At 37.6% G+C, this 26,589-nt stretch overlaps 4 protein-coding genes and 1 pseudogene across 7 annotated transcripts; 1 reads left to right on the top strand and 4 right to left on the bottom strand.

The window, feature by feature from the left end:
• Positions 1 to 4: 4 nt before the first annotated feature.
• Positions 5 to 3,976, bottom strand: LOC131333940 (inositol-pentakisphosphate 2-kinase-like; annotated as a pseudogene).
• Positions 3,977 to 5,737: 1,761 nt separating this feature from the next.
• Positions 5,738 to 10,892, top strand: LOC131333600 (two-component response regulator ORR24-like). Of its 2 annotated transcripts, XM_058368206.1 has the most exons (6): positions 5,738 to 5,878; positions 6,054 to 6,150; positions 8,010 to 8,159; positions 8,407 to 8,790; positions 8,915 to 8,991; positions 9,699 to 10,892. In XM_058368206.1, exons 3-6 carry the CDS (start codon positions 8,156 to 8,158, stop codon positions 10,500 to 10,502), a joined length of 1,269 nt encoding a protein of 422 aa, XP_058224189.1. In that variant the 5' UTR covers positions 5,738 to 5,878; positions 6,054 to 6,150; positions 8,010 to 8,155; the 3' UTR covers positions 10,503 to 10,892. The 2 variants fall into 2 exon arrangements, with proteins under 2 accessions (XP_058224189.1, XP_058224190.1); XM_058368207.1 differs by lacking the exons at positions 5,738 to 5,878; positions 6,054 to 6,150 and having other exon boundaries at positions 6,174 to 8,159.
• A 119-nt stretch (positions 10,893 to 11,011) lies between these two features.
• On the bottom strand, positions 11,012 to 15,565 carry LOC131333601 (protein-ribulosamine 3-kinase, chloroplastic). Of its 2 annotated transcripts, none has more exons than XM_058368210.1 (9): positions 15,372 to 15,565; positions 14,652 to 14,821; positions 14,262 to 14,352; positions 14,057 to 14,131; positions 13,887 to 13,975; positions 13,589 to 13,707; positions 13,360 to 13,500; positions 12,152 to 12,228; positions 11,012 to 11,355 (listed from the first exon to the last, which is right to left on the bottom strand). In XM_058368210.1, the coding sequence occupies exons 2-9, from the start codon at positions 14,795 to 14,797 to the stop codon at positions 11,209 to 11,211; spliced, it is 885 nt and encodes a 294-aa protein (XP_058224193.1). In that variant the 5' UTR covers positions 14,798 to 14,821; positions 15,372 to 15,565; the 3' UTR covers positions 11,012 to 11,208. The 2 variants fall into 2 exon arrangements, with proteins under 2 accessions (XP_058224193.1, XP_058224191.1); XM_058368208.1 differs by having other exon boundaries at positions 14,652 to 14,805; positions 15,372 to 15,564.
• Positions 15,566 to 16,701: 1,136 nt separating this feature from the next.
• LOC131333573 (RING-H2 finger protein ATL7-like) lies at positions 16,702 to 19,832 on the bottom strand. Its single transcript, XM_058368160.1, has 3 exons — positions 19,046 to 19,832; positions 17,804 to 17,895; positions 16,702 to 17,287 (listed from the first exon to the last, which is right to left on the bottom strand). The coding sequence occupies exons 1-3, from the start codon at positions 19,205 to 19,207 to the stop codon at positions 16,945 to 16,947; spliced, it is 597 nt and encodes a 198-aa protein (XP_058224143.1). The 5' UTR covers positions 19,208 to 19,832; the 3' UTR covers positions 16,702 to 16,944.
• Positions 19,833 to 23,291: 3,459 nt separating this feature from the next.
• LOC131334038 (small heat shock protein, chloroplastic-like) lies at positions 23,292 to 25,477 on the bottom strand. 2 transcript variants are annotated; one of them, XM_058368906.1, is made up of 2 exons: positions 25,092 to 25,477; positions 23,292 to 24,020 (listed from the first exon to the last, which is right to left on the bottom strand). In XM_058368906.1, exons 1-2 carry the CDS (start codon positions 25,378 to 25,380, stop codon positions 23,605 to 23,607), a joined length of 705 nt encoding a protein of 234 aa, XP_058224889.1. In that variant the 5' UTR covers positions 25,381 to 25,477; the 3' UTR covers positions 23,292 to 23,604. The 2 variants fall into 2 exon arrangements, with proteins under 2 accessions (XP_058224889.1, XP_058224890.1); XM_058368907.1 differs by having other exon boundaries at positions 25,095 to 25,477.
• Positions 25,478 to 26,589: the final 1,112 nt, after the last annotated feature.

Genomic DNA, 26,589 nt, shown 5'->3' with positions numbered 1-26,589 from the left:
GAGTCTAGAAATACACCATTATGTGGAGTTCCACATCCCGATCTTCCCTGGTTCTAAAACTGATCATCAAGCTCAAGTCCTTCGCAGTTGCAGCTATCAAATAGTCCCTCACAATCTTTAAGCTCTCGTCCGAAGACATGGAGTGCAAATTTGCATATCTAGCTGACAGTTTTTCACCACCCAGGCTGACAAACTAAATTGTAATATGCATGAATTGCCCCTTCTGTGTCAATGTTATCAAGCTTCGGGACTTCAAGAAGCCGATCCAGTAACCCTGGAAATAGCTTGAGTAACAAGATGCAAGAAATTCGATGTTTGTTGGCCACCGTCTGCCTGAATAACCCCATTGAGTACATTCTCAAATGCTTCACCAATCATACAACTAGTACTGTCTGCCCCACCACCCAAGCCCCCAAGTTGAGAGAATCATTCAAGAAAACACGAAAATTGTTCTGAGGGGTAACAAACAGAGCCTTGATTGCTTTATGCATTCTGTCGTTGGATCCAGAGAACAAATCCAGTGGATTGTATTCGTTTCTTTCTGATATCTAAGAGAAAACAAACATTTTCAGCAAAGACAAAAGTGAAAGATAAATAGATTGTTGGATTGCATTATATTCTTGGATGAAATCAAGCTCACAAGGACACAATGGATTCCCATTCAACCGAAGGTATGCATGGCAGCATGAATGGCGATTTAGCTATGGACTTGAATTGAGAGATCACTCCAGTTATAACATCACCCGAGACAAAAGAAAATAAGAAATCATAGCAACAAAAACAGCTCTCTTCGATGCAATTTTATTGACTGGTGCATTTAAAAACGAGTTATACTCTTTTTTATGTCATTTTCTTCCGATATAAATCTTGAAACAAGAAGAAATCCACATTTTGGCTGCATTTGAGAAACAACAAGAAAAACAAGCAAAAAGAACAGTAAATAGCCTGTTATGGGGAAGAACAGTGTGAAAAGACTCAAGACATGAGTCCAACCACGACGTGATCAAGGGAAAGCACCTTTATCTCAATAGATATGCAGAATTTCCCTTGGAGATTACCTGGGGGAAAAGAAGCATACGACAATACAGCTCTCAAGGAAAAGAAAAAAAAAAAAAAGGTATTAAGAAACAAGACAAAATAGATATCTGGATAAGAGGGGAATTTATTACTTTTACAAATCAAATTAACTATTTTCTCTATCTATTTGTCGATTGTCCCAAAAAAAAAAAAATTGTTAGGAAATGCATATGAGCCATCAAACACACGTGTAACCCCACCTTGCATGTAGAGATACAAATATGCATACACAAAGAAAAACACAATGTAAAGGGTGACTTGAATCCAATATCTCCAAGAAAATTAATTTTACAAGGTCATTGCGTTATGATAAAACCATATATGTGGGACATGGAGGACCACACATAGCAAATGGATTAACCAGGGTGAAGCCACGCGCCAAGGACACTCTCATGAAAAAAAAAAAAAAAACCATGAAAAAAGAGAGACTGGAAGATACAGTTGCCATGCTGCAAACAGCATATATTATTTGCAAGGACTCAGGACACACTTTTTTTTTATTCCTTCTTTGGTATACGGGAGGCAATGATTACCATACGGAAAAACTGAATGATCGGACATAAGAAGTGCAATATCACATTGAGCGTTGACAATGGTTGCATCAACTTGCTGAGAAGGACGGTGGGACAGGATATTGTTTTCAACTGCCTCCAGAAATTCCTTGGACAAAAAGACACGAATCTGCCAGATACGGAGGAAGCAACAGTCAGCAATTCGATGATGCTGTAAATTTTTAAGATGTTCCCACGTAGGTTATCAGGAAGACAAAAAAAATATTTGCACAGTTTCATTCAGCATTTTCATAGAGAGACATGTCCAAGTGACTGCCCCAGCATACACCACAATCTTTGAGCCCTTTCCAATTTCTTGCCTGAACAGACCACAAACTGGGCCAAAGTAAAGTTGTGTATTGGCCACCAACAATATGTCTACATGCAGCTTTGCAATTATGCAACCCATTTTTGTATAAGGACAGACCCCTTTTTTTTACAAGGATAGTACATCATGATTTAGTTCTATGAGGGCGTAAATATAATCCCACAATATCAAATCCAGAACGAATACTTGAACAATGACATGAGAATGGCTGCTACAAGTACAAAGTAGAACTTCCTGAGAACATGCTACAAGCCAATCACATACGCTCCGTGTCCTCTCACTAAACCACTGCAAAATTGGCTGCAAAGACATACTAAAAAGGAAGGGTGTAGCAAAATCATGCATTGGTACAGCAACATACCCCAGCATCAACATGTTCATAACCTAACAGTGGACTGATAACATGCTGTACATACAGTTGCTCTGCTATTTCCCTGGTTGGTGCTGATACAAGGTCTTCAGTTTCTCTCCACAGAAGGCACTCATCATTCGTCAGAGCTGAATGACTATCCTCGCTATCATATCCGTTTCTGGGAGATTCAATCCTAGGAGCCTTTTGTATGTGTAGTACCTTTCCAACGAATCCAACCTACTCGAAATCAATGCAAATGTCGTAAGTAACAATCGTAGGTATATTTCAACGTCTTTGTAATGAAGCATGTTACTATGGCCTCCCCTATGACCCACTTTATCTAACCTGTTTTCTCTCTATTTTAAAACTGTTGAAGGAACACTCTCATTCTAAAATTCAAGTTCATATACTGAGTACTAAGATGCTTTTGCAAATGCAAACAATTCTTCAAAAGAAAATTCCCAATTCTCAGAAGGAAGAACTTGTTTGCTTTACTTTTGGAGTTCGAAAAAATGCTCAGTTAAATTATTCTGTAATGAAAAATGACATGAAGAGACACGACGAAATCATCATAAGAGTGAAGCATAAATGAACACACAAATGTAGGAGAGGATCCGGAGTAAGCAATAACAAGATTGGCAGCTCCTTCCCCTCTATAAATCCAATCGTCCGCATCTTTTAGCTCTAACACCACCTCCATCCACTGCAAAGATTTGGAATCAATACACTACAACACATCTAATTATACCTCCATCAAGTCTTCTTATTTCCTATTGTTAATTGGTATTTTTTACCCCCAAATCTTTTGAGGCAGCTATTTGCTAGAATCGACGAAAACTAATCAAAGGAATAGAATTTCAGCACTAGCTTTGCTTACCAGTTACCACAATGAACCAAATTGAAAGAAAAAAGAGAGACCTATATGCAGTTGAACTTCTCCCAGTGGGCCCAACGGACGCACGAAGAAGACTTTGGGGTCAAAATTGGCAACTCGGTTCCTTTCTCACGGAATCTCGCCACAACTGGTGAGAAATGAAATAGGCAAGTAAGGGGTTTCTCATTCTCCCCATTTCTCACCCTCTCTTGCCATTTTAATCATCCAAACATGCGAAAGAAACACTTCTCCCTCCATTTCTTTTCTTTTCTCTCGAAATCTCTCAATCCACACGAGCTTTAAGTTTCCAAATTGTCAATATCTGTTAACATTCTTGCCAATTACAAACTTTTTTCTCCCTGGAAGAAATTATCTTTTCAGATTTAAGACAAAGAAGGTTTCAAGGTCATGGTATCCAAAGGCTTGCTACTATAACATTGATATTGAACTTTAGTCTTAGCATGCCGTGGCGATACATTTGTTAATAAGGAAATAATTCTAAGAACGAAAATCAATAACCACCTGGAAAGTAAATGTTCAAATTAAAATGAAAGAGAACAAGGAACAAAGTCTACCAACCAGCCCAAATGCAAAAGTAATAAGACAATGACGAAGACGATTCGAACAAATTCAACAGTCTGAACCCTAGATAAATGTGTGTATTTGTGTGTGTGAGAGAGAGAGAGAGAGAGACGAACCTTGCGGTGCTGTGAGGTGAGAAAAAGCAGAGAAGCCAATGGAGGGAGAGATTGGCGCAAAACTTTCTGGAATACGGTTGTGTTTCCCCAACCCCAACCCCAACCCCAACCCCAACCCCAGTGAATAGGCGTGGTTACAGAACACGCGTTTTGTTTTGTTACATAGCTCCTTGACGCGACTTATTACACTTGGCCTCGGATAATTGCTACTGGCCGCGCATAACTACACTTGGCCGCGGATAATTGCTACTGGCCGCGCATAACTACACTTGGCCGCGGATAACTACACTTGACCGCGGATAATTGCTACTGGCCGCGGATAACTACACTTGGCCGCGGATAATTGCTACTGGCCGCGCATAACTACACTTGGACGCGGATAACTACACTTGGCCGCGGATAATTGCTACTGGCCGCCCATAACTACACATGGCCGCTATTTTTGAAAAGCGTTACTAGTATACGCGCCATCGGGGCAGCAGACGTTGGGCTTCAAGTGAGTAATTGGGTTTTGTTTTGAAGCGGGGCCTCTTGGGCTTTTTGTATTGAATTGGGCTTGGCCAGTTGGCCCGCTTCTATTATACGCCGAAACCCATTGAAATAGATCAAAATAAAACTTCTAAACATCTTCCGGTCGGCCCAAAAAATTTTCCAGGCTTCTTTCGGGGATTTATACTTTTAACAAATTAATGTTTCCCTAATTTTATTTTGTCTTTATTCAATTTTCTTTCGCGTTAGTTAGTTTTGTGTGAAAGATTTTTTTATAAATTATTGGTTTGTTTCGACGAGACAAATCGAAAAACTAAAAAGTAATGACCCAAACTCAAATATTATTAAAAAAGCCAAGAAAAAATCCACAAAGTTTGAATTTTTGGACTTTTTTGCATTTTTTCAAAAATAATTGAGCTTGGGCATAATTTTCCACTTTTCTGACTTATCTCGTCGAGACGAATCAATAATTTAAAAAAAAAATTGCAAACTAACAAATGTGAATTTTTTTTTTAATAAAGATGGAAAAATTTCCTCTCTTTTGAGAAAACTCAACCTAAAATCTTTTTTGACAAAAAAAAGAAGAAGAGAGAAACTCCAACCCAAACAGCGGGAAACCGTTCTCCATTTATCCATTGATAAAGGTGCGATGCAGGACAAGAATTTAGGAGATCTCAAATATATGAAAACTTTATTTTAGGAATTATATTTGTTTTAGGAATTCCTTTTTTAATGCCGCTTGTTTAGGCTTGTTCCTATCAGCCTTTTAATTTTTCTAGTCTTGGTTTCCGAATATTGTTTGCTTGGTCTCCACTCTAAGCAATTACTCATTTCATTCTGATTTGTTTGTCCTCTTTTTGACCTTTTTAGAGTGTTTGACCTTTAAAAAAATTGTCTATAATTTTCAATTCGTAATGTTTTTAGTATGCAATATGAATCTTGTTTGGTATATCTTAATTAGTTTTTATTATACAAAATCTTCAAAATCATAAAAAATATTATAAAATGTAAGATATAAGTATATCTTTAAAAGTCACGAATTTCAACAATTGGACAAACAAATTGGGACAGAGGGAGTAACTTGTTGTTCGGGTTTCTGCTAGTATAAATAGGGGTATAAGCCTAAGGGCTAAGGATTCAAATATTATTCAACTTTTCATGAATAAAAACTCCAAGTTTATCTCTCTTCTCGTGAATTCAAGAAATGTTGTGGTTTGCTCTTGTGAAAGGTTGGCCTTGAATCCGAAACTGCTATAACTTTCTTGATTTGCTCTTGTGTTGTGCATTTCTTAATTAGTTTTCCACATGACTGTTGATTGAGTGTTCAATTTCTGCCATACCAAAACTCAAAGAGAGAAGAAAAAGAAAAGAAAAGAAGAGGCCTTGTATCCATACTTGAAGCTAGTTTGTTGACCAAGTGCTCACAATTGGCTGTAGGAGTCATACATTAAAGAAAAAGAAGCTGGTTAAAAAGCTTGAGATTTCTACCAAACAGGGAGTTGTAGGAAGGTGAGATTCAGGGAAAATATTGTTTGACTTGTGCTTTTGTAGATGTAGTAATCAGAATAAGATAGATTAGAGCTACATTTATACTGATACTGTTTTAGTGGTGGTTCATTTTTTGTGAACGTAATGGTAGATATTACAACTTCTCCCTTAATTTTGCTCAATGCATTTTTTACAGTGGAAATGATAACTGCGGACATTCCAAGTGCTATCTGCTCCCAATGTTGTGGCGCGGTTCCAAGTCAAGGGAACTGGCCTCCCTACAAAAAGCTGGGGTAAGGCTTTCTACCCACTCAATCTTCCCCTATTGTAGTCGCAACTCTTGTGCACTAGCTGCTACGTTTTTACATCGTCTCTATGGTGGTGTTCTGAGTATTAGCGCTTTAGGAAGGTTTCAACTCATTACTGTATGCTTCTTTGTTCTGCATCCGAAAAAAATAATGGTATGGTGAAGAAGGAGAGGATTCAGAATTGCAAAACATTAATGATTTTCTTTGCTTCTTTTTTCACCTAGTTTTGATTGTTGAAGACAACAATGTTACATTCATTACTGGGCAGAGAGAAAGAGAGAGAGTAAACAGACCTCAGTATGAGGTACACATGAATTATAAATCTTCGGTAAATGATGGACCATGTAATCAGATTTGGAAGAAAATTTTCATTTTTATGTTGAAGTCCTCTACGACACTAATAGCACTGTTTGGTAATCACTCCATTGGTTTTCTTGCATAAAATTGCTAAAATTATGAGAAGAGATCACTACAACCTCTAAATATCATCGGAACTTTCTATTGGTTGGAGTCATCAATGTTGCTTTGGGTCGTTTACCACTGCGCTTATGTTTGAAATTAGATTGAGGGCGCTGAGATAATTTTTTTGATCGTTAAATGAGTGGAGTTTTTCAATTGAAAGTGATGAAATTGACTTGATAATATTGATCAGCAGGTTTCATGACCGCTTTTGCTAATTCTACTATGATTTCAACATGTGTTGAAATCTTATATTCATAAATTCTAAATGTTAAGCCATTAACAAGCCTGTTATGTCTCTTCACCACCGTTGATGTAAGCAACATATGACTGGTGTGTTACTCTGTGTCTATAATAACCACAAATGTTTACTTTGGATACTCCTGATAAAATGAGCTAAATTCACTCCCTCAGAAGAGTATGATTGCCACCATTGATTAGGAGGAAGTAGGGGAGGAAAATCTCGGTTAAATTGGTTGAAGTCAAAGAAATTAAGCCAGGGAGGAAGCTCTTGTGGTAAAATTGGCATCTCTTCTATTAAGTACTAAGATCTCTTTCCTTTTTACACCCCCAAAGGATTAATGCTATACATCAATGACTTTAAGAGTTTCAGTGTTCTGTAGTAGTTTATTTTAAGGGAAAGTGTAATAGAATCCATAAAACTAGAGTAACCGAACTGTACTTTTGATGTCATAATTAAGTTCAGTCTAGGCTATAAAATGATATAATTGCACGCAAAAATCGCGGGTAAAGATTTTTCTTGGAAATGATTTTCGTACTGCACGCCTAGACAACCCTTTATTCCCACATTTAGTAACAAACTAACAATAGGCGTACGATGAATCATGAGTTGACCTCTTTGCATGGTGAAAAGGCGGTAAGTCAGGGGCCTGTATAAAAATCTTTAAGAAATTATTTAGAATGCATGCTGCACTCTCTGCCTCCTTTTCTCCAAATTAAAACGCATCCTTTACATACTCTACATATCAAGCCTGGAGATGATGAAAGTAACTTCATTTCAAACAAGGCAATCTATGGGAAATAAAGAAATCTGCATATTGGTTGTGCATGATGATCCAATATATCGTAATATTGTGGCCAAGATGCTTCAGTACTGCAGTCATTATGAAGGTATTGAAGTTGAAATCACACAGACAAAAGATTTTGTTCTTTGTACTCTTTTATTTTAATTTGAACACTTATTCCCAGGTGGTAATTGATTTTCATTGCTTGTGTTTCTAGAATTCTTCCCTTAGCAATTGCATGGTCATGGCATATGCTAAGACTGAAGTTCAGTATCGAGGCTATAGTAGGAAGCCTTTTGATACCATGACCTTGAAAGTTCATTTGTTTTAAATCTGAAAAGATAATTCTTTGTCTATCAGTTTTGAAGCAAACGATAGAGGATGCTTTAAGCACCATCAGGGAGAAAAAGGACAGGTTAAACCTCTTCGTAACAGATATCCATCGGTCAAATACAAATGGATTTGAGATCCTCCAATACATCGAAAAGGAATTTAAGCTGGACATCATGTGTAAGTTATATTTTCTTATTCAACTACCGGTCGTTGTTTTCCCAGTCTTTCCTGAAATCCATTCCAATCAATTGGGAAGCATGTAAACAGAAATTGACAATTTGGAAACTTTAATGTTGGGAGAAGTTAAACTGCATATAGTTCTCTCTTTTTTCTATCAGTTTTGTTCATCGTGGTAATCAAAACTAGTGTTGAAATTCTATTTCTCTCCTAAAATGTTTTGATTAGTTTTTGTCGTCAAATGCAGCGATGTCCCCTTATGAGAACACAAAACTTGTGCCGATAGGCCTTGCTAGTAACAGTAATCTATATTTTCTGAAATCTTTGAGCGTGAATGACTTTAAAAGCCTTTGGCAATATGCATATGCCAAGGAAAGACGTAAAACAACCAGTGATAAAGATTCACCACTGCTGGATGAGAATATGGTTCAGGCTAGTTTGGGAAACACATCATTGTTTCGTGAAGTGGCTCGGGGGGATCTAAAGCATAAGACAAGAGAATCCCAAGAAACAACTGAACAAAATGATGCTACCAGCGATGACTCCGCAAATGAGAAGAGGCAGAGGGTTACTTGGACTGACGGGATGCACCATAAATTTGTGGAGGCCATTAAAGAGTTGGGACCTGAAAGTAAGATACCAGTTCCTATCCATTTCTTTGTTCCAACATAGTCTTTCTTTTCTTTTTCTTAAAAAAAATCTTCTCTCTCTCTCTCTAATGTTCTTGGTTTTTTTCTTGCTTTCTTAAAACTCAGGGGCTTTTCCAAAGAAAATATTAGAACTTATGAATGTCCCGGGTTTGACAAGAGAAAGTGTCGCAAGTCATTTGCAGGTTTGTTCTAGTTTAGATTTGAGGATTCATAAAATGTTCTTTTCTTTCCAATTTTTGGTTCAAGTACTGCAAATTAACAAGCAATCTTCGTGTTTCTAGGGCTGCTTTAGGCTGTGTTTGGATCTTGAATTTGAGACCTAATTTTTTAATAATTGCACATTTGTTTGTGATATTGGATGCTTATATTAATCCACTTTGTTATCCAACCGAAAAACAAAAAACATTTTAGCACATGTACAAAGAACATGAGTTTTCAGGTTGATGAGAAATTGATGCATGAGAACCATTAATTGTTAGGTATTCTATAACAATAATTTCAGAATCTCAACTTAGCAAATGGAGATGATATGCAGCATCAACATTTAGTGTCAATAAAACATGATATCCGCATTTATAGGAAGATTAATGCTATATACACAGATTTTGATATGAAATCGTCGTACAGAACGACGTGGAAGGATTTTGTGATCCTTTCACTGCCAACTAAATCACCCAGTGTTGCGGCTTATAATTGCAAAAATGCCACCGCTGGTCGGGTACTTCATTTTGAACAGTTTTTTGTATATAAGAAATTATGCTTGTGAACCACTTTCCTTCCTATAACTGTTGCATATCATGTTTCTTAGTGCATCTTGAGACACTTGAAATGGATGGTTTCGATAATGGTCGCAGATATCTTCTTTTGAAAATGTGTCTTCATTTTGCAGAAATACCGCCTGGGCATGCGGCGGGCTGAGGAAGCGATGCAATCAACTGCTTCTGTTTTTGGATCTAAGTTGACAACTCAACTCAAGCAAAAATGCTTCTCATCAAGCCATTTTGCACAAAACGTCAACTCTTCACTAGGACATCCTCTGCATCTCAACCAACTGCCCCACTCAACATCTTGCCAACCAGGATCCATCTACTCTTCTTTATTCCACCCTGAAGCGTCAACTAGTACATCAAACTTGGGACACGAACAACTGCTTACTGGGACCTACCCATATGGACACAGTGTTTCTCCATTTGATGCAACAGCAAGGAACGCCGGAAATCTCTATGGTTTTGGAACTGCCCAATCAAACTCTCAGACAGGCTTGGGCTGCTTGGCTCAAGTGGATCCAGGATGTGTTCCTGGTACCCAAGTGAATCTTAACTGTGAGACGGGAGCCATTTTCCCTGGTATTGGTAATGGTCGAAGTTCTTACGCTGTTAGTGCATACGTGGGATATAGGTTGGCGTGTAATGGAAAGTCAATCGAGACAGGCCAAATGGTTGTTTCATGCGACGATGTATCTGCAGGAGTTAGTGAGAATGAAAGCTTAGTTCAAACCCCTTTAGCATTGGGCAATGACATTCCCCAGCAACAACCTTCTCAGCCGCCAGACCTTTCTGTAGGGCGTGATTTGAAAGATCTTGGGACTGAAGGTGAAGTTCATCGTCTGCTGGATGCAACAGGGAGCACAAGTCCTCAGTTCTTCTGGAATGATGATGATTTTTATGGTGCCCTTTTAGACAATACTGACTAATGTTTTGCTGGAAGTTGCAAAGCAGCCATTGATCTGGAGATGGACTTTAACGCGTATTTGAGGTTGTGTTTGGATCTTAGATTTGGCAAAGAAAAGCAACAGGATTGGAAAAGAGAGAGAATGTGGATATGTTTGATTATTGTTTCCCTACCTTTTCTTACATACAATGAGTGAACAATCATAGTCCGGATTTAGCATTCAGTTATCTAGGATTTGAGTAGATTTTAGCAGCTGTAAATAGACTCAAAGTTTACACTTGATCTTGTACGGTAACTGGTACAGAAGACCTTATGTTTCAAATGATTGGAATCGGAATTGGATTCGGGCAGGTGTCCTGTTACTGTTGTCTTGGAACTTTTTATATGGATCTTGTCTAGCGTTTTTACCATCGACCCAGAAAACTTTGCAACTCATGATGATAATTCTAACGTAGGAAAAACTTTGTGGCTTTTGTAAGGATTTACTATCCAATTTGTAATCCGAAGCTGCAATTGAAATACACGGGTCCAAAGTGGAATCAGTTCAGTCTGGTGATTTTGCCTGTTCATTGCATACAAACCGGGGGATTCAATACAAATGTTACATACAATTTTATGTACATCGTAAGCTGAACACATTAAAGACCTAATGATTTTCCACAAAGGAGCGACAAAACAGCAAGAAATCTTTCTGAAACCAGGAAGAATACATATATTCAGGTTGTTGTCTAAGCTTTTAACATCCGTAGGTAATCGTCAATTATAGACATGGCAGATGAGCGGTAACCCGAACCGAAAAGATTGTAGTGATTCAAGTAGTGATAGAGCATATAAAGATCCCGTCTCGACTCAAAACCCGGTTGTTTGGGCATCACCTGAAAGAAGGCAATACAGAAAGATTAAGAGCATGATAACCGTCAACCAACATAAAAGTAGCCCTATGCCTTGTCCGACTATCTCAAAGCTTGCAAACTATAAAGAAGAAAATTAACCGAGGCAACAAAAACTCTCCCTAACAAATTACTACGCGCATCTGCCATGTCTATAATTGACAATATGCGCAAATCAACCTGGTGTTCTTAATACTATCTGAATTCAATGAGAATCGTCAATTTTCGTTTAACATGTTCAACAAATTACAAAGGAAGGAGTTTTCAGCTAAACGTATTGATCAAACCTATAGCTTAATTAACCGTTCATACTGTAGTGTTGAGTGTCCTCTAGTGGTTCCGTTTGGCTCAAACCCCCCAATATTGAGTCACACAACCTCTGGCTTTGATATACCCCATTTTCTCCTTGCTTGAAACTACCCCTCTACTTCATCTCGTACAAAATTAGCAACATAAGAGGCCCATCACATCGCCAAATTTTTTCCCTTTTTGATAAGCAACCCGTTTGAACAAATGAGACTGGAATTTGAACCTTATACAATTTAAACAGTGAGCTTGTAGTTAAAAGAGGCCGCTTATCTGCTCAACCACTGGGACTTGAAAGTCATCTGAACTAGAGCCTAAGCCTTTTAGCACCAAAGACTAGTTTAACAAACTTTATGATTTATCCATATCTTCCAAATATATTTCCCATCACCTTATCTTTTGACTTAGTTTATCGCTGCTACATTACATGCAAAAATGCAAAGACAGGAAATAAAGAAAGTGGAAACCAGAATACCTCAAAATATGCGTCATAAAAGGATCCTCCAAATCCAGCACACCATGACATTCCAAATTCTGCCTCATTATGACCATCTGGAAACATGAAATGCAGCTTGTGCTTCAAAAAGCAGCAAAATTTCAAATACTTTAAAGGAAAAATGCGGTAAGAAGATAAAACCCAACTTGAAAGTGGCCACTACCGTTCAAGAGTGCAAAAATGATCCCTTTGAAAATTTGACACAATAATTGAAAGGAAAAGGAGGCATCTCTGTACTTCTGGACAATTAAGGTTTTGGAAAGGAATTAGCAACCACATTTTTCGGTACGAATAAAGCTTTTTCCATCCAGCACTATCTACCATCTCCACTACTATAAAGAAGTCCTCTCCTTGTAACCCCACCCAATCCTTAATGGCTTACTTTACATTACTATATGACACTATAAGTTCTTTATTGTTCAATTTATTCAGATTAATGTTTGTATTCAGCTCCTGGCACTTGTCCAAATACATCCTGCATTCCATGGGATTCTAATGACATTTTATGATGCTCTTTAGCCCAACTATGAAAGGTGCTTCTACCTACTTACTCCCTCCGTTCCAATTTGAGGGTTCATTTTTCCTTTTTGGACGTTCCAAAATGAGTGTCCCATTTGAAAAGTCAACACCAAAAAAGCTAAAACTTTTCCATTTTGCCCTTTCTTCTCCAAACTTAAATACTCATTAAATAATATTGTGAAAGGACAATTTTAAAAAAGGTAAAATTGGCGCCAATAGTATAGAAATGAATCTGACTTTCTCCATGGGAAATGTGACTTTTAGCCAAAATTGCAGAGGCAATTTAAAACATAAAAGAATGGAAAACCACTTAAGGGCAAAATTGGAAACTGGAAAATCTGTCAATGCAATAATGAGGTTTCCTAAAATAGTTGGATTCCCAAAAAGGGACTAACAAATTGGAACGGAGGGAGTAATAATTTGCGGTATCTCTAGTAAACAAATAAGAAAATGAATGGATGCTGTAATCTGGTACTACATCAACTATTATCCATACAAACTCATCCACCACTCTTGTTTGCATGTAATTGTAGTTTTTAAAAGACCACTACGCCTCTGAGATGCTTATTATTATCTAATGGCAAGAGCTCAAAGCAGAAGCATTTTTGTACCCACATGCAATACTCAGAAATGAAATGGTATTGCTATCTGAACCAACTTAAACTTACAATAACAGGCGGGGTCAAGTATGACAGGCTCGCCATTTTTGTCGGAGCTAACATTCCCACTCCATAGGTCTCCATGCAGTAAGCATGGTTCTATAACAACATTTTCAAATAGAGGTCCCATATTCTTGACCAATCTTTGACCTGTAAATATGAAATGGAAATTACCAAACTTAACGCATAATTTCCATCAATATATACTGCTATACTGAACTGTTAAGGACACAGTTACCTTTTGCATAAATGATGGAGTCACCATATTGATCTCGTGCCAACTTCAGTTGGTAACCCAATCTACGCTCTGCGTAAAATTCAATCCAATCCGACGCCCAAGTATTTATCTGTGGAGTACTAAAAGAAACAGATGAATTTGTTAAACAAAACTAGTGCTGAAATCTATCACTTGTTTAAAAATACCTTGCCGATCAAAGTCCAAATTTCAGAACTATTCACTCATGCGCGCACCATGTGTGTGTGTGTGTGTGTGAGAGAGAGAGAGATCATCGTAGCGATAATCCAGTACAGAGTACCTGCCAATGGTATTATCAACATCAAAACCAAAACCTTTTTCTGACTTCCCCGCTTTATGCATTTCAGCAAGCTTCCTCCCTAAAGTAGACTGAGGACCAATGAATGTTCAACAATGAAATGGAGAACCATTACCAGCACCGGCAAGTCACATAAGATTTTCAGGTTTCACCTGATTGCTTCTAGATGCTCCAAATTCAATGAATTCCATAATAATAAACGAACCACCTGTTGGTAGGGCTCCGACCTACAACGTATGCAAGCATATATAACTTTCTAAGGCCTTAAAGTCATGTCAAGGATGTACCGTTATTCTAGAACTATGATTTGGTGAATAGCAAGGCACAATGAATATTAGACTTCCAAGATTTGCTCACCTTAAATGGCCTTGGCACACGGATTGAACTGGTTTCATACATAGCACTCAATCCCAAAGCCTCTCCCTCAAACATTGATGGTCCAATACTCCTGATCCATTGTTTACAGAGCACCTCGGTCGCGTAAGTATATCAAACACAAAGGCAGAATACTGATTTCATAATACACAAAGGCAAAATTGCACATCTTGGCAGAGCTCATTTAGATCGCATATACATACATCACTTGTGTTCCATGATTCTGTAGACAATCCTTTACCATATGATACATCCATCAAATACATTTGACACCCTAATATTGTGCGTGATAGTGAGTCCAAACAAAAGCATAACAACTTGGCAAAGTCTTCATGGCCAAAATTGAACCAGTCATCTGAGCAACTACAGTACCTGTTTGTTTTAACAAAGAAAGAACCGGCATCTGTTTCGTAACGACTGGCAAGATTGATGCAACCACCACCAACAGGTCTAATTTTAGTGATATCCTTGGCCTTTCCTTCTGACAGAATCCATTCTCGGATTGGATCGTTACTCATAGCTGCCACTGTCACACATATCCACTTTGTCATGGTTTTTAGACCAGAAACAAAAAATAAAAAATAAAAATCGAGAAATACTTCATAAGAAGAAAGCTTGAATACATTTAACAAATGACTTAGACCGCTAACATAATTACAGAAACTACTCTGAGCGAAATCTGTTTGCTTCAAAAAAAAACCTCACACCAATCGGTCAGAACAGAAGATTAAGCTCACTAGAGTTGCCTCTGCCGTGGCCTCCACTTAGTGAGTTTCAGCTCAAAACCAAATGGAGTTCTGACAAAAACCTCCTCGTTAGTTGTTATACTAGTGTTAGTTACCAATGATGGGTTATGTCCGAGCATCCGGAGAAACTGTAATCCAGTGCAGCTAAAAACTAAAATATCAAAATTCAAAAACATCAAGACATGAGCCCGGAAAAAAAAAATAAAAAATAAAAAGCTAACTTTGCAAATTAAAACCCACAAATCAAGTCAAGAATTGAGAACCATACATAAAACACAGAAAAAAAGGGTCGGAAATTCATCTTAAAAAATTACACTTCCGGTGGATGTGATGAGTTTGTACTTACAAGCGAATGGTCTGCTTTTGGGAGAGGAGGTTCGACGACGACGAGACACAGAGACAGAGAGAAAGCAAAAAGTCGCAGTAGAGATGACTCCCATGTGTGCTACCATCATCTCTCTCTCCGACGGATAGATAAAGAATCACTCCTTCGCGGTCACTGGTCGGTGCTCCTGTGGTATCAACATTTACTAGAATTACGCTTGTTGTCCTTTTTCAAGATTTTGTTCTACTAGTATTTTTAACTGATATTTGAAGGGTTCTTAAATAAAACAAAAACTATGGGTACACGTATACCAAATTATTCGATTCGTTTAATTTATTTTAAATATTTTTTGATGCCACATATAAAAAATCAGTTCAATCGGAGATTAGTGAGATAATTAGTGAGTAATTTATTTATCAATTTTGTTTTTGATTCCTAGATTCGCAGAGATAAAAAAATTAAATGAATTGATTAAGTTGTTACTGATATTCAATTGAGTTGAGTTTTTATAGGTATCCTTGTAAAATATTTTATAGGAGTACAAATTAAACAATTTGGATAATTTGTTTGAGACCCCGCACAACGAGTTGTACACAAATGTGTGCCCATAGTTGGAAACTTGGAATGGTTCTTAAATAATACTAGGAGTATGTTGTCTAGTGTTTTTGTAAGAATTTTAGGAAGTTATTTTTAGCCTTATTTACCAAAAAAGGTTATTTTTATTCATACCATATAAATATTAATTAGCATAATATTTCGAAAAATATATTTTTGTTAATTTGGAAAAGATACTTTTGGTTATATTCTACTTTAAGAAATATACTTTTGGTTTTATGGGGCACAATAATATTCCTCGGGAAAAGTAGTACTCCCCCTCAGTACTTAAATAAATGTCTGGCCCACAAAACCTAGGCCTTTAAAAGATAAATTTTTTTTCGTAAAAAAAATCAAATTTTAACACAAATCAATAGATATCAATGAATTCTTTTAACTTAACTTGTGAAAAAAAATTAGAATTTTTAAACGATAGGGTTTTCAGGCGAACACTTATTTAGGGACGGAGGGAGTAGTACATTATAACACAATAATTCCGAAAAGTTTGTAAAAAACAGCATTATAACACAAATTTTTAAAAAGTTTGTCATAATTGGCAATCTTTTCATTTTCTAAAAGGAAGTTAACAAACTTCGATTCATAACAAAATGAAAAACTCTTACATAGTGATTCATGTAGTACCATAAGTTCAGAAACTTGACTTCTGGGAAAGCAATGAATGCCAGAAAAATGCATGTTCTGTTCTTTCTACAAATCACAAACTAATCCAAACACTCCGCAAGAACTTGGTGAATCATTTGTAAAAAGAATTCCAAACTCTATAGACCATCATAAATAACCGGTACCAAATTATCTATGCGATCGGGTTGCAGAACTCTCCTAACTTCTGGGAAGCTTTTTTACAGTGAAACAATAATCTGAGTAACCAGGCATATACCGATCCCAACTAGGATATAAAGGCGTGTTTGTACATATAGCAAGTAAAAAAAAGACATGACATTGCCTCAGAACGTATGCCTCTCTGGCTTTTCCTTATACGTTATCTTGTTTCTGCTTCAACAGGAGGAGCAAGTTCTTGGTTTTGACTACTGGGTAGGCCTTGATTACTACCATTTCCCACCAAACGCTCAGGACCGTGCGGTATCCATTGCTGAGAATGCTCCATCGAAACCTCCGAGCTGCCAGCAGTATGGCTGATTTGAAATGCAGCACTTCTGATGCGTTTTGTGTCCAAGGATTCTCGCAAGGGCAACCGGCAAACTGGACATGTAGATTGCTTTCTTAGCCACACGTCAATACATGAGAGGTGAAAAGTGTGGCCACATTTGGGCATGATCCGCAGTACTTCCTTCTCTTGGTACTCCCCTAAACAGATTGAGCACCTGCAAAACAGAAAACCGTCAACTCACAACTCACAAAAATAAGATCCAATGAAAACTCATTGGTCTTTCAAATTGTCAAGAAATTAGAAAGCTCGGAGAACGCAACAGAGAAGCATGAAAGGGGGAATCGACTAACTCTGAAGAAATGCTATATACCCAGGAAAAAAAGTCCATAGAAAAGTGCTAAGAATTAATCTGATCCACGCATCTTATTTTTTTGGATATCTTTCTGGCTTTGTAAGCCGAAAAGCTGATAAATGGGAAAACCTGATTACTGAAAGAAAGAAACCAAAAGGCATCATAATGGGCTTATAAAAAAATCAGCTTTTCTCATCCTTTTCGAGTTATGGCGAAAAAAGCCATAAATTGTGCACTCTGAGTCAAACACACCCATAGATTTTCCACCAGCATTTCACAGAATGAAAAGGAAATTAAATGCAAGTAAACATTTAGAAGATCTCTTCGGTTAAATGCCCATGTTTGTCTATTGGCAACAAGATAGAGGGATACACTTACTGTGCATCTTCACTGAAAGCCTCACAGTTGAACTTCATTGTTGGAATTGCAGCAACAACAACTGGTTCAACGCCGCTATTTTGATGCTCTGGCTGTCAATAAAAGGATTTGGAGAGTTAAATTCAAAGCTCCAAAACTTCAGCTTCTGGTGCAATCACTTCTCAAGACAAAGGGGGAAGCAGGTGCAGATCAGTCAAAAGTCTAGTCCATAAAGCGTGAAGTCACTGATAAGTGCTTGCTAGGTAAACGTAAAAAGGCTTTTTAGAAAGTTTTTACAGATATAACCTAGGTCACTTAATCCTCTGGTGGCATCCTCTGCACCTGCTCCCGCCCTCAATCCTCGTTCTATTAAAATTGGTAGCACGGGATCTTTTTGAAAGGCGCTTTCCCACACCCACATTGTGTGATTTAGGTCATAACATAACTTGGCAGTAAAGAAGCAAACCAAACCAAACCTAGCCTTATGTCCCAATCACTTGGGATCGGCTACATAAATCCGTTTCCTCCATTGAGCAGTGAAAAAGCAATAATCAGAAAATGGTGGAAGTCATATCAACTTTTTGCGACAAAGTTATATTTCCCCCCAAATGATGTATAACCTCCTTTTATTGTACCTGCACACTTTCTACCATGTGCATTTATTCCATTCTACAAGTTCCTTTTATTTCCCTTTCTATCTGTATCACAACTTCTCCACTAAATCTAGTTTTTTCCCTTTCTATCTGTACCACAACTTCTCCACTTAATCTAGTTTTGAAGACTGTTCTTCGCAATCCGGACATCAACAATGACATATGCATCATACGTATTCATAAGACACTGTAGTAAACAAATGGTCTAAGAGCTTGTTTGGATGGAGTGACTTTGAGAGAAAAGAAACGAAATTGAGGGAGAGAGCTCTCTCTCCCACATTTGGCTGGACAAGAAGGTGAGAAACGGTGGGAGACCACACCTCTTTCTTTTCTTTTCTCACTTGGGTTGCCGAAGGGGCTGTAAATCTAAACCAATGAAGTAGGAAAAAAATCATAGCTTCCATCCAATTCCGAAAAGAAAAGGAAAAATTAAAAAAAAAACGAAAGAAACTTTATGAAGTGCAAATATACAATTTGTTCTTACAGTACAGTGTTGGTGATTTTCACTAGGAACTACTGAACTCAAACACACAAATAGATCAAACAAACCAGAGTAATATCGATCGAGAATTCAAAATCAAGAATGGGGGATCAAATCTATGTTAGCTACCTGTTCAAGATCAATCCTCGAGTCGATTTCAAACATTTGCCTGGACTCAACTCCTCTGAGTCTCCCACAAATCAATCTGGTGCAGACAAACACAATGAAAGTGGCACTCATCCCAAACCCAATAATAGTAGTAATCAAGTTCATGCCGCCTGAGCCAAACATCTCCTATTACCACTCCCTCGGTACCAAATTGACAATAAAACAAATTATATTCCAAATTCAACAAGCAAATGGAATATCAACGAAGAAAACAAGAATCATAACTCAAGTCCCAGATCAGGATCCCTCTCACTGACAAGCTACAATCTAAAACAAGAAGAATAAGATTGAAAAACAAACAAAACAAGAAGAAGGGACCAAACCCAGATGCTGATTCGTCAAGAAATGGGAGGGCGTCATCAATCACCAAGCATAGAATTCAATTGAAAGATAAACAAGAGGTCGGCAATAAGTACAGATTGAAGAACAAAAGACCAGATCAGAATGCATCAAGAGAAGTGATGTATGTAGATCTTTGCACAAAATCAATGACAGAAACAGTGAACCCAATTCAAGGAAAAGATAAAAGGAAACAAGGCACTGAAACGAAGATTTCAACAGACCCAAATGGAAGAAGATAAGGAAACAAGCAGTACGACAAAAATCAGGACCAAAGATTCACCATCAATGCAAGATTGAGAATACTGCCCATTTGTGGAATCCTAATCCCTACGAAATGGACTCAAAGTTAAAGACTGACTACTGGGAGGGCAGATTAGATGGATGGTGCGGGTGAGAAAGCAGAGATAGTCTATAGCTCGGTTTCAGGACACCTTTTTAAAAAATAAATATTTATTTTATATTTTTAAATTTAAAAATAATATAAATAAAAAATAATTTTTAAATTTTATTTTATACCGTATAAAAAATTTCAATACGATCTATCAAACAATATTAGTAGAAAATTTATTTTTATAAACACATAATTTTTAAATTCAAAATTACTTTTTTTAAAAATAAATACTTATTTCCTTTCGGGCTAACTTTTTGTTTTCTTGCCATTTGGAATCTGCACTCAGTGAGGGGTCCATGGGGATTTTTTAAATCAGACGGCCGAGGTGGGTTGTTGGCGGCTGGAAATCTGGATGGCGTTATTAAGGGAAAATGATTGGCAACGGTTATCGAAGCGTTAGAACGGGTTTGTTTGGTTTGAATTTTGAAAAATATATTAAAGTGTAATGAGTGAAAAATGATACATAAAATTTATCCGAAGACCATGCACAGAGATTTTGAGTATCCCAAACGAAGCCTAGTTATCATATGCTCTTTTGAGATTTACAACTAAATGAGAGATAGAGAGAAAAATGAAAATAATGATTGAAGAGAATTAGAATAATAATTAGAATTTAAAATTCAAAACCTTTAAACGAACGGGTCAAAATCAAGTTCACCCTTTGATGTCATAATTATTTTGTCATAGTCCTTCTGTCAAAAAATAAACAATATCAACATTGTTGCACTGATTTGGTGTTTTGCCACAATTTCAAATCAGATCCATTGAATAAAACTCATATTGTTTTTTAATTCAAATTAAATTAAATAACTTGGATCACGTGGGAGATATAAAACGATATCCATCTTTGGTGCCGGCACCAACAATGACATTTGTCATTTCGTGGCATTAATTAACGGATGAACCGGAATTTCCCCAAAAATGTGTCAAAATTATAGCTTTGGCACCCTAAATTGCAATAGGCGAACTAATGAACTTGCTCTAAACGTACAAACGCAACAAGAATGCGTGATTGTGAAGCGTTTTCGAATAACATGCAGTATTGCCCTAGGACCACTGCATAATTTACTTGTAGTATTAAGGAGATAAAAATCTAAATAAGCAAAATTTCTACATAATTAATTCCAATATAAATCCTACCAGATCGAGGGATCCTATAGAGCGAGGTACCCTACAACCCTTGTAGAGCAGATTTATGACGTTCTTATCGGCAATGGACGGTTCGGATTTTAATCCGATCAATGGACGATCCAGACTAATAAAAGTTCGAATTAAATAGTAACCATCCAAGCCGAAATGAACAGTCGAATCGACCGCCCTACAACGGAGTGCCCAACAGAATTTCCCATTCCATCGTCAAAAGATGATTCACTCTAGTCAAAAAAGGGGGATTGGGATTGTATTCGGATTCCCTCTACCAAATTTTGCGACAGGCGCATATCAAATCTCAAAGGCTGCATGCTCTCTTAATTCCCTTCAGTCCTCTGGAAAGTAGCTCCTTTTCGGAGAAGGCCCTTTGCTAGGCTGACTCTTTTGGGGACATCTATTATTTGCTGTCTTTTATTATCCGAATTTTGTTATATAAAAATGAATTTTCCTAAAGTATAATTGAGTTTTTACTTTATAGGTTTTACATTTTCCAGTGATTAGGGGTCAAAGAAGCAAACAAAGATAGTATTGGGTTTTCAGAAATCTACACATATTCTACTAAGAAAGTCTAGGACCCACTTGTATTGGGTTATATAAATTCTGATTGATCTTTCTAGGATCACTCATGGCAAAAGCGACACATAAAATGTATGTGTCTCTGGTTAAGAATTTTAAAAGACCATTATATGAGTTTCTTTTGTTATCTAATCTAAATACGTCAAAGTTACGAAGTCTAGTCGGATACGAAGCCCGCCAATGCCGGTCACTCTGCCCACCACCTCAACCTATTGCTATCGTCCATCCATATCTGGTCTCTTCTGTTGTCTGAACGCTACTATGTGTGGTCGCTACCTAATGAAATTTAAAAAGAGCGCAAACTTAATTGAATTAACTACACATATACACGCACAATCGCAACAAATGAATTTTTTTTTTTTTTTCTCACGATTAGCTTCTGAATGTAGACAAACAACTAACCAATTGAACATTTTTTTGATATCCTAATTCCTAAAGCCACAATGAAAAAGGAGAACTTGGCTTCCAAACAGAATGGTAGATAGGAAGTGATGAAATGAAAATAACGCTTTGTACACTGGACAGAAATAGTAGAGCTAAAGTATTTTTTGATTTAGTTCGCAACAAAAATATTTCGAAATAGGAAGAATGCAACTAACAGTACTACTTAAAATTTATGATTTTAGGTCCCATTCCGCTAAGGAAAATAAATAATTATTTTTTAAATTAAATATGATGTATTGTGAGAGAATGACATGTCTCGTAAAACGAGAAATAAGTACTCTAAATATAACAACCTTAGTGAAAACAGGGACAAAGAGCGATACACATCAATGTCAATTTACTTCAAAGAGGTGGGTGGTAATAAGAGATCATATGAAAACAACAACAAAAAATAAATTATCTTCTATCTCACCATCTCTTAGTTGTCAAAAATTGCAAGTGGTGGTTTAAATAAGGGAGTCAAATAAAAACGATGGCGGATGGTAGTTGTAAAAAGTCTGTTCTATCTCGCTCTCTTCGTCAAAGAATGTAGGCGACAGACAAAATAACAGAAAGTATCAACGACGGTTCATTTCGAATAATGTTATTTTTAATCTATTTAGGTGATTTTTGTGTATAATCCATGCTACACAAATTGTTAATAAACAGTTTTCATAGCATATGATCAATTGAGCACCGGTCCTTGTGTTTGCTTTTTTTTTTTTTCAGTCCTCTGCGTTTTCTCCTTGCACCTTTTTGTGACACTAGGCCTCGTGGGCTAGACAAACTCCTTTGCTAGCCCGACAAACTCAAGGCAAAGATGTGTTTTGCCATACAAAGCAAACCAGATTTAGTAAATACGTGGGCCATAAAGTAATGTCACAAGGCCCACAACCAATGTAAGCAATAAAGCCATCAATAAAAGCGAAATATCTATGCACACCGCTCTTCACCGCACTCAATTTCACCGTCCAAAAGTGTTTTGAATTTTCCAAATTTTTTAAAACCTCTTTCACGGTTCAAATCATCGATTGCCGAAACAGACGGTGAGATTAGAAAAGGGGTGAAAGTGAACGGTGGGATTAGCATTACTGAAAATAGAAGCACTAGATTTTTTCTGCACAAATAAAGCCATTTTACTGATCGGCTCAAACCTTTACAAACATTGAACAGGATAACCAAGTATGCCAACTCAAAATAAGCATTGTCTACTAAGCTTGTAGAGTAAGAGCACCTCCCTCACCCCTCTTGTTAATTGCATTCCAAGAACAGGGGTGGCGTCACGTGTTGAGGAAGTTCAAACGAATCTCTTGGGTTCGAGGATTCAAAAAAATGTGTTAAATTTTTTGTAACACCTTATATATAAAGAGAAACCTTCAACTATACCACGGGAAGTTACTTCTTGAAATGCCTCTTTGTCACAAAAAGAGAGGCCTATGAGAGGAGAGTTATTTGAGTCCTCCCGCGCTAGTTGCATTTTATTCATAACTCTTTGCAAACTTCGTTTTATTCATAACTCTTTGTACTACACACCCTGAAAACACAAAAACTTGCGCAACCATAAACCTAGAAACCAACTCTTACTACAACTACAGAACAGAGCCGGTATCGTCCAACCATCTCAACCATCCCTTAGTACTCACTCCACATTAACCTCAAACTTCTTCCTCTCTTCTTCCTTCACTTTCGGCACCACAATCTTCAGCACACCATTCCTCATCTCGGCCTTGATCTGATCTATCTTGTACAAGTTGGGAGGCAAATCAATCCTGCTCGAATACCTTGGTGCGACATCATCATCCTCTGATTCTTTCTTACCTTCTCCTATAATGACCAGAGTGTTCCCCTCCACAACCACCTTCACATCTTCCTTGTCAAGTCCTGGCATCTCGATTCTCATGTATAGAGCGTTGTCGTCTTCCTTCACGTTGAATCCTCTCCTCGATCCCGCTCCCATTCCTCGTGATGCTGCTACGAATGGATCGTCCAGGAATTGGTCCATTAGGTTCAGGATTTGGCTCAAGCTCCTTGTTGGAGAGAAAGGATCCAACACATCTGCAATTACAGGGCATTTGTAGACATATTATCAATAACAAGATTACGTTCAAAAAACATAATGAAGCATGCCCTAACATACATTCATTAAAGAAGTACTAACTAAAACATGCAGAGAGTTTTGACCTAACTACTATTTTATTGTAACCTTTTTTCTTTTGAGAAGTTTCAAGAAATCTGTACTAAATTTTAGTACCACTTTCCTGAACTTTTTAATTAGTTTTGTCCTGTAATTCAAAGCAACCAAATAAACAAATTCTACAAACTCAACGAGGGGCTAAAAATAAATTCTCCTACACATCAAAAAACCTAAGGCTAAGAGAAGTTGAACAGAGAAAGAAGTGATTTGAGGGTGAATTTGCCCCAAAAATTTGTCTCTACAGCTTAAGAACTTTTAGACAAGTTATTTTCACTGAACGCACTTTTAATTGATATACGTGAGAGAGGAAGGACATGTCTTGAGATTCGTGTTTTGTGGGCCTTTGGCCCGTATAGACAATGGGAGAACTCAGCTTGACATAAACAGAACATAGAAAATGAACAGTCAGAGGCAAAATAAATTACATACTAAGTATAATTAAAACAATAGAACTTTGGTGGCCACGTTGGGGTGCCACATTTTGAGCACCATGTGATGAGTTCGTCATGTAACGAAACACATCCTACTAATGCAACGGTGACATGTCAATATACTATCCAAAATGTGATACTCAAACATGGTCATCATGACATTGCTCTAATTAAAAAAAACTCGTTGAATCCCAACGAGTAGTGCCAAAGCAAAAGCCATCACAAAACAATGTTTTTACAACTACACACTTACACAAAACCTTATACTAGCGTTTATGTGAGTGTGTGGGGGGTTATAATCAAGGCCGAGAGTTAAAGATTTGTTCTTTTCTAACGCTTCATTTTCAAAACCTCTGTCTGCTGTCAACTAATTTCGAGTGAGTTCATATGGAGCTTTACTACGAGTCTAATTAGTTGTAGAGCGTGTAGCTGAACTGGATACCTGAATTACGTAGAAAAAGAAAAAGAAAAAAAAGAAAAGGAGTAAGAAGAGATTACGACTACCTGAGAATAAGCTCGTAAAAGGATCACGGCGGCGAGACACAGCGCGCCCAGTCCCGCCGCCGCGGTGGTCGACGTCGAGGCTCCGCTCGTCGTCATCAGCGCGGCGGGCGATGGAGGAGCTGCCGGGACGGTGTTGGACGTCGACGCTCCCGTCGCCGCCGCAGCGGGTCCCCTCGGCATCGGCGGTGAAGGATCGAGCAGCGGCGGAAACAGAGCGGATAGGGTTGACGAGCCTGTTGAAGATGGCGGTGGTGGCTCCTCTCCTGAGAGCTAGCGACGACGCCATGATTCTGTGGGATTTGCAGATTGATTGTTATTGGTGAGCGGTGTTGGATTGATTTGTTGTGGATGTGTACGTGTTGACCGGCGAAGAGAGTGAAGTTAAAGGAGGGTTTTTATAGGGGTGGAAAGTGAAGCGGACGGAAGCAAAAGGAGTAGAGAGTTGTGGAAAGTTCCAGAGGGAACGTTCCACTTCCAGAGACATACCGACAGAGAAGAAGAATGAAGGTGAAGGTTTTCATTTCATTTTCCACTTTCGAGAGGGAGGATCCTCTGTACCGAAAAACTGTGCCTCTCTATCGCAGGGAAATTTTTTCAGTGCCGGGTGGGTACTACGTGGTGTCCACTTGGCACATCTACGCCGTCTATTGCATTTTTGGACGGTTTGAATTTGGAGAGAGAAAAAAGAGAGAGAGAATTTCAATTTGAGCAGTCCAAAAGTGTATTTGACAGTCCGGATGTGCCGAGCAGGTATCACGTGGAAAATACCCACCCGGCACCGAAAAATTTCTCCTGCAGCAAGGTTTTTCGGCTGTTAAATTTAATGTATAAAAAGTAAGCCTGTTACTCGAAACCAGAAAATCGATCAAAACAGAAAAAATCGGACCGGACCGAATTTTTTAAACCAGTTGAATAATTTCGATCCGGTTCCGGTTTTTAAAATTTTATAAACCGGAAAAATAATTTCGATCCGGTTTATGTGTTTTAAAAACCGGTTGAAACCGGACCGGTTATATATATGTATAATATATACATATGTATATATATATATATATATAAACATAGGGGAGGGGTTGAATTATGGGTTTTTAGTTGATATTTTGTGGTGTATATTGGTCTAATAAATATATTTATTATATAAAAACTATTTTTATGGGCTTAATTATGTTTTTATGGTTTTTTTTTATTTATGTATTTGGCTCAGAATTGATCCTTTTTTATTGGGCCCAAAAAAAGGGGTTGAATTATAGATTTTTGGTTGATATTTTATGGATTGAATTGTGAATTTTTTGATGTGTTGGGCTAAAAGTATGGCCCATGAATGAAAACCGGATAAACCGGACCGAAACCGGTTGAGCCGGTCGAAACCGGACCGGTTTCTAAAAATCTCAAACCGGATAACCGGTTTCGACCGAAAAATACACCCAAACCGGTCGAAACCGGACCGGTATCACCCCTAATAAAAAGAATTCACATAATTCAACAACCGAAAAAC

This window comes from Rhododendron vialii, chromosome 7a, assembly GCF_030253575.1.
Source record: "Rhododendron vialii isolate Sample 1 chromosome 7a, ASM3025357v1".
Classification (NCBI taxonomy): Eukaryota; Viridiplantae; Streptophyta; class Magnoliopsida; order Ericales; family Ericaceae; genus Rhododendron; species Rhododendron vialii.
The sequence above is the reverse complement of the archived record's forward strand: the minus strand, read 5'-3'. Positions and strand labels throughout refer to the sequence as shown.

Coding starts and splice junctions, on each gene's coding strand:
- LOC131333600 (XM_058368206.1), top strand. Junction 8,791..8,914: donor TAAAGAGTTGGGACCTGAAA/GTAAGATACCAG, acceptor CTTAAAACTCAG/GGGCTTTTCCAAAGAAAATA. Junction 8,992..9,698: donor GTGTCGCAAGTCATTTGCAG/GTTTGTTCTAGT, acceptor TTCATTTTGCAG/AAATACCGCCTGGGCATGCG.
- LOC131333601 (XM_058368208.1), bottom strand. CDS start 15,480: ATGATGGTAGCACACATGGGAGTCATCTCTACTGCGACTTTTTGCTTT. Junction 13,976..14,056: donor GAGCATCTAGAAGCAATCAG/GTGAAACCTGAA, acceptor ATTGGTCCTCAG/TCTACTTTAGGGAGGAAGCT. Junction 12,229..13,359: donor ACTTGACCCCGCCTGTTATT/GTAAGTTTAAGT, acceptor TCATGTTTCCAG/ATGGTCATAATGAGGCAGAA.
- LOC131333573 (XM_058368160.1), bottom strand. CDS start 19,207: ATGTTTGGCTCAGGCGGCATGAACTTGATTACTACTATTATTGGGTTT. Junction 17,896..19,045: donor CGAGGATTGATCTTGAACAG/GTAGCTAACATA, acceptor TTTTATTGACAG/CCAGAGCATCAAAATAGCGG. Junction 17,288..17,803: donor GCTTTCAGTGAAGATGCACA/GTAAGTGTATCC, acceptor TCTGTTTTGCAG/GTGCTCAATCTGTTTAGGGG.
- LOC131334038 (XM_058368906.1), bottom strand. CDS start 25,380: ATGGCGTCGTCGCTAGCTCTCAGGAGAGGAGCCACCACCGCCATCTTC. Junction 24,021..25,091: donor TACGAGCTTATTCTCAGGTA/GTCGTAATCTCT, acceptor CTGTAATTGCAG/ATGTGTTGGATCCTTTCTCT.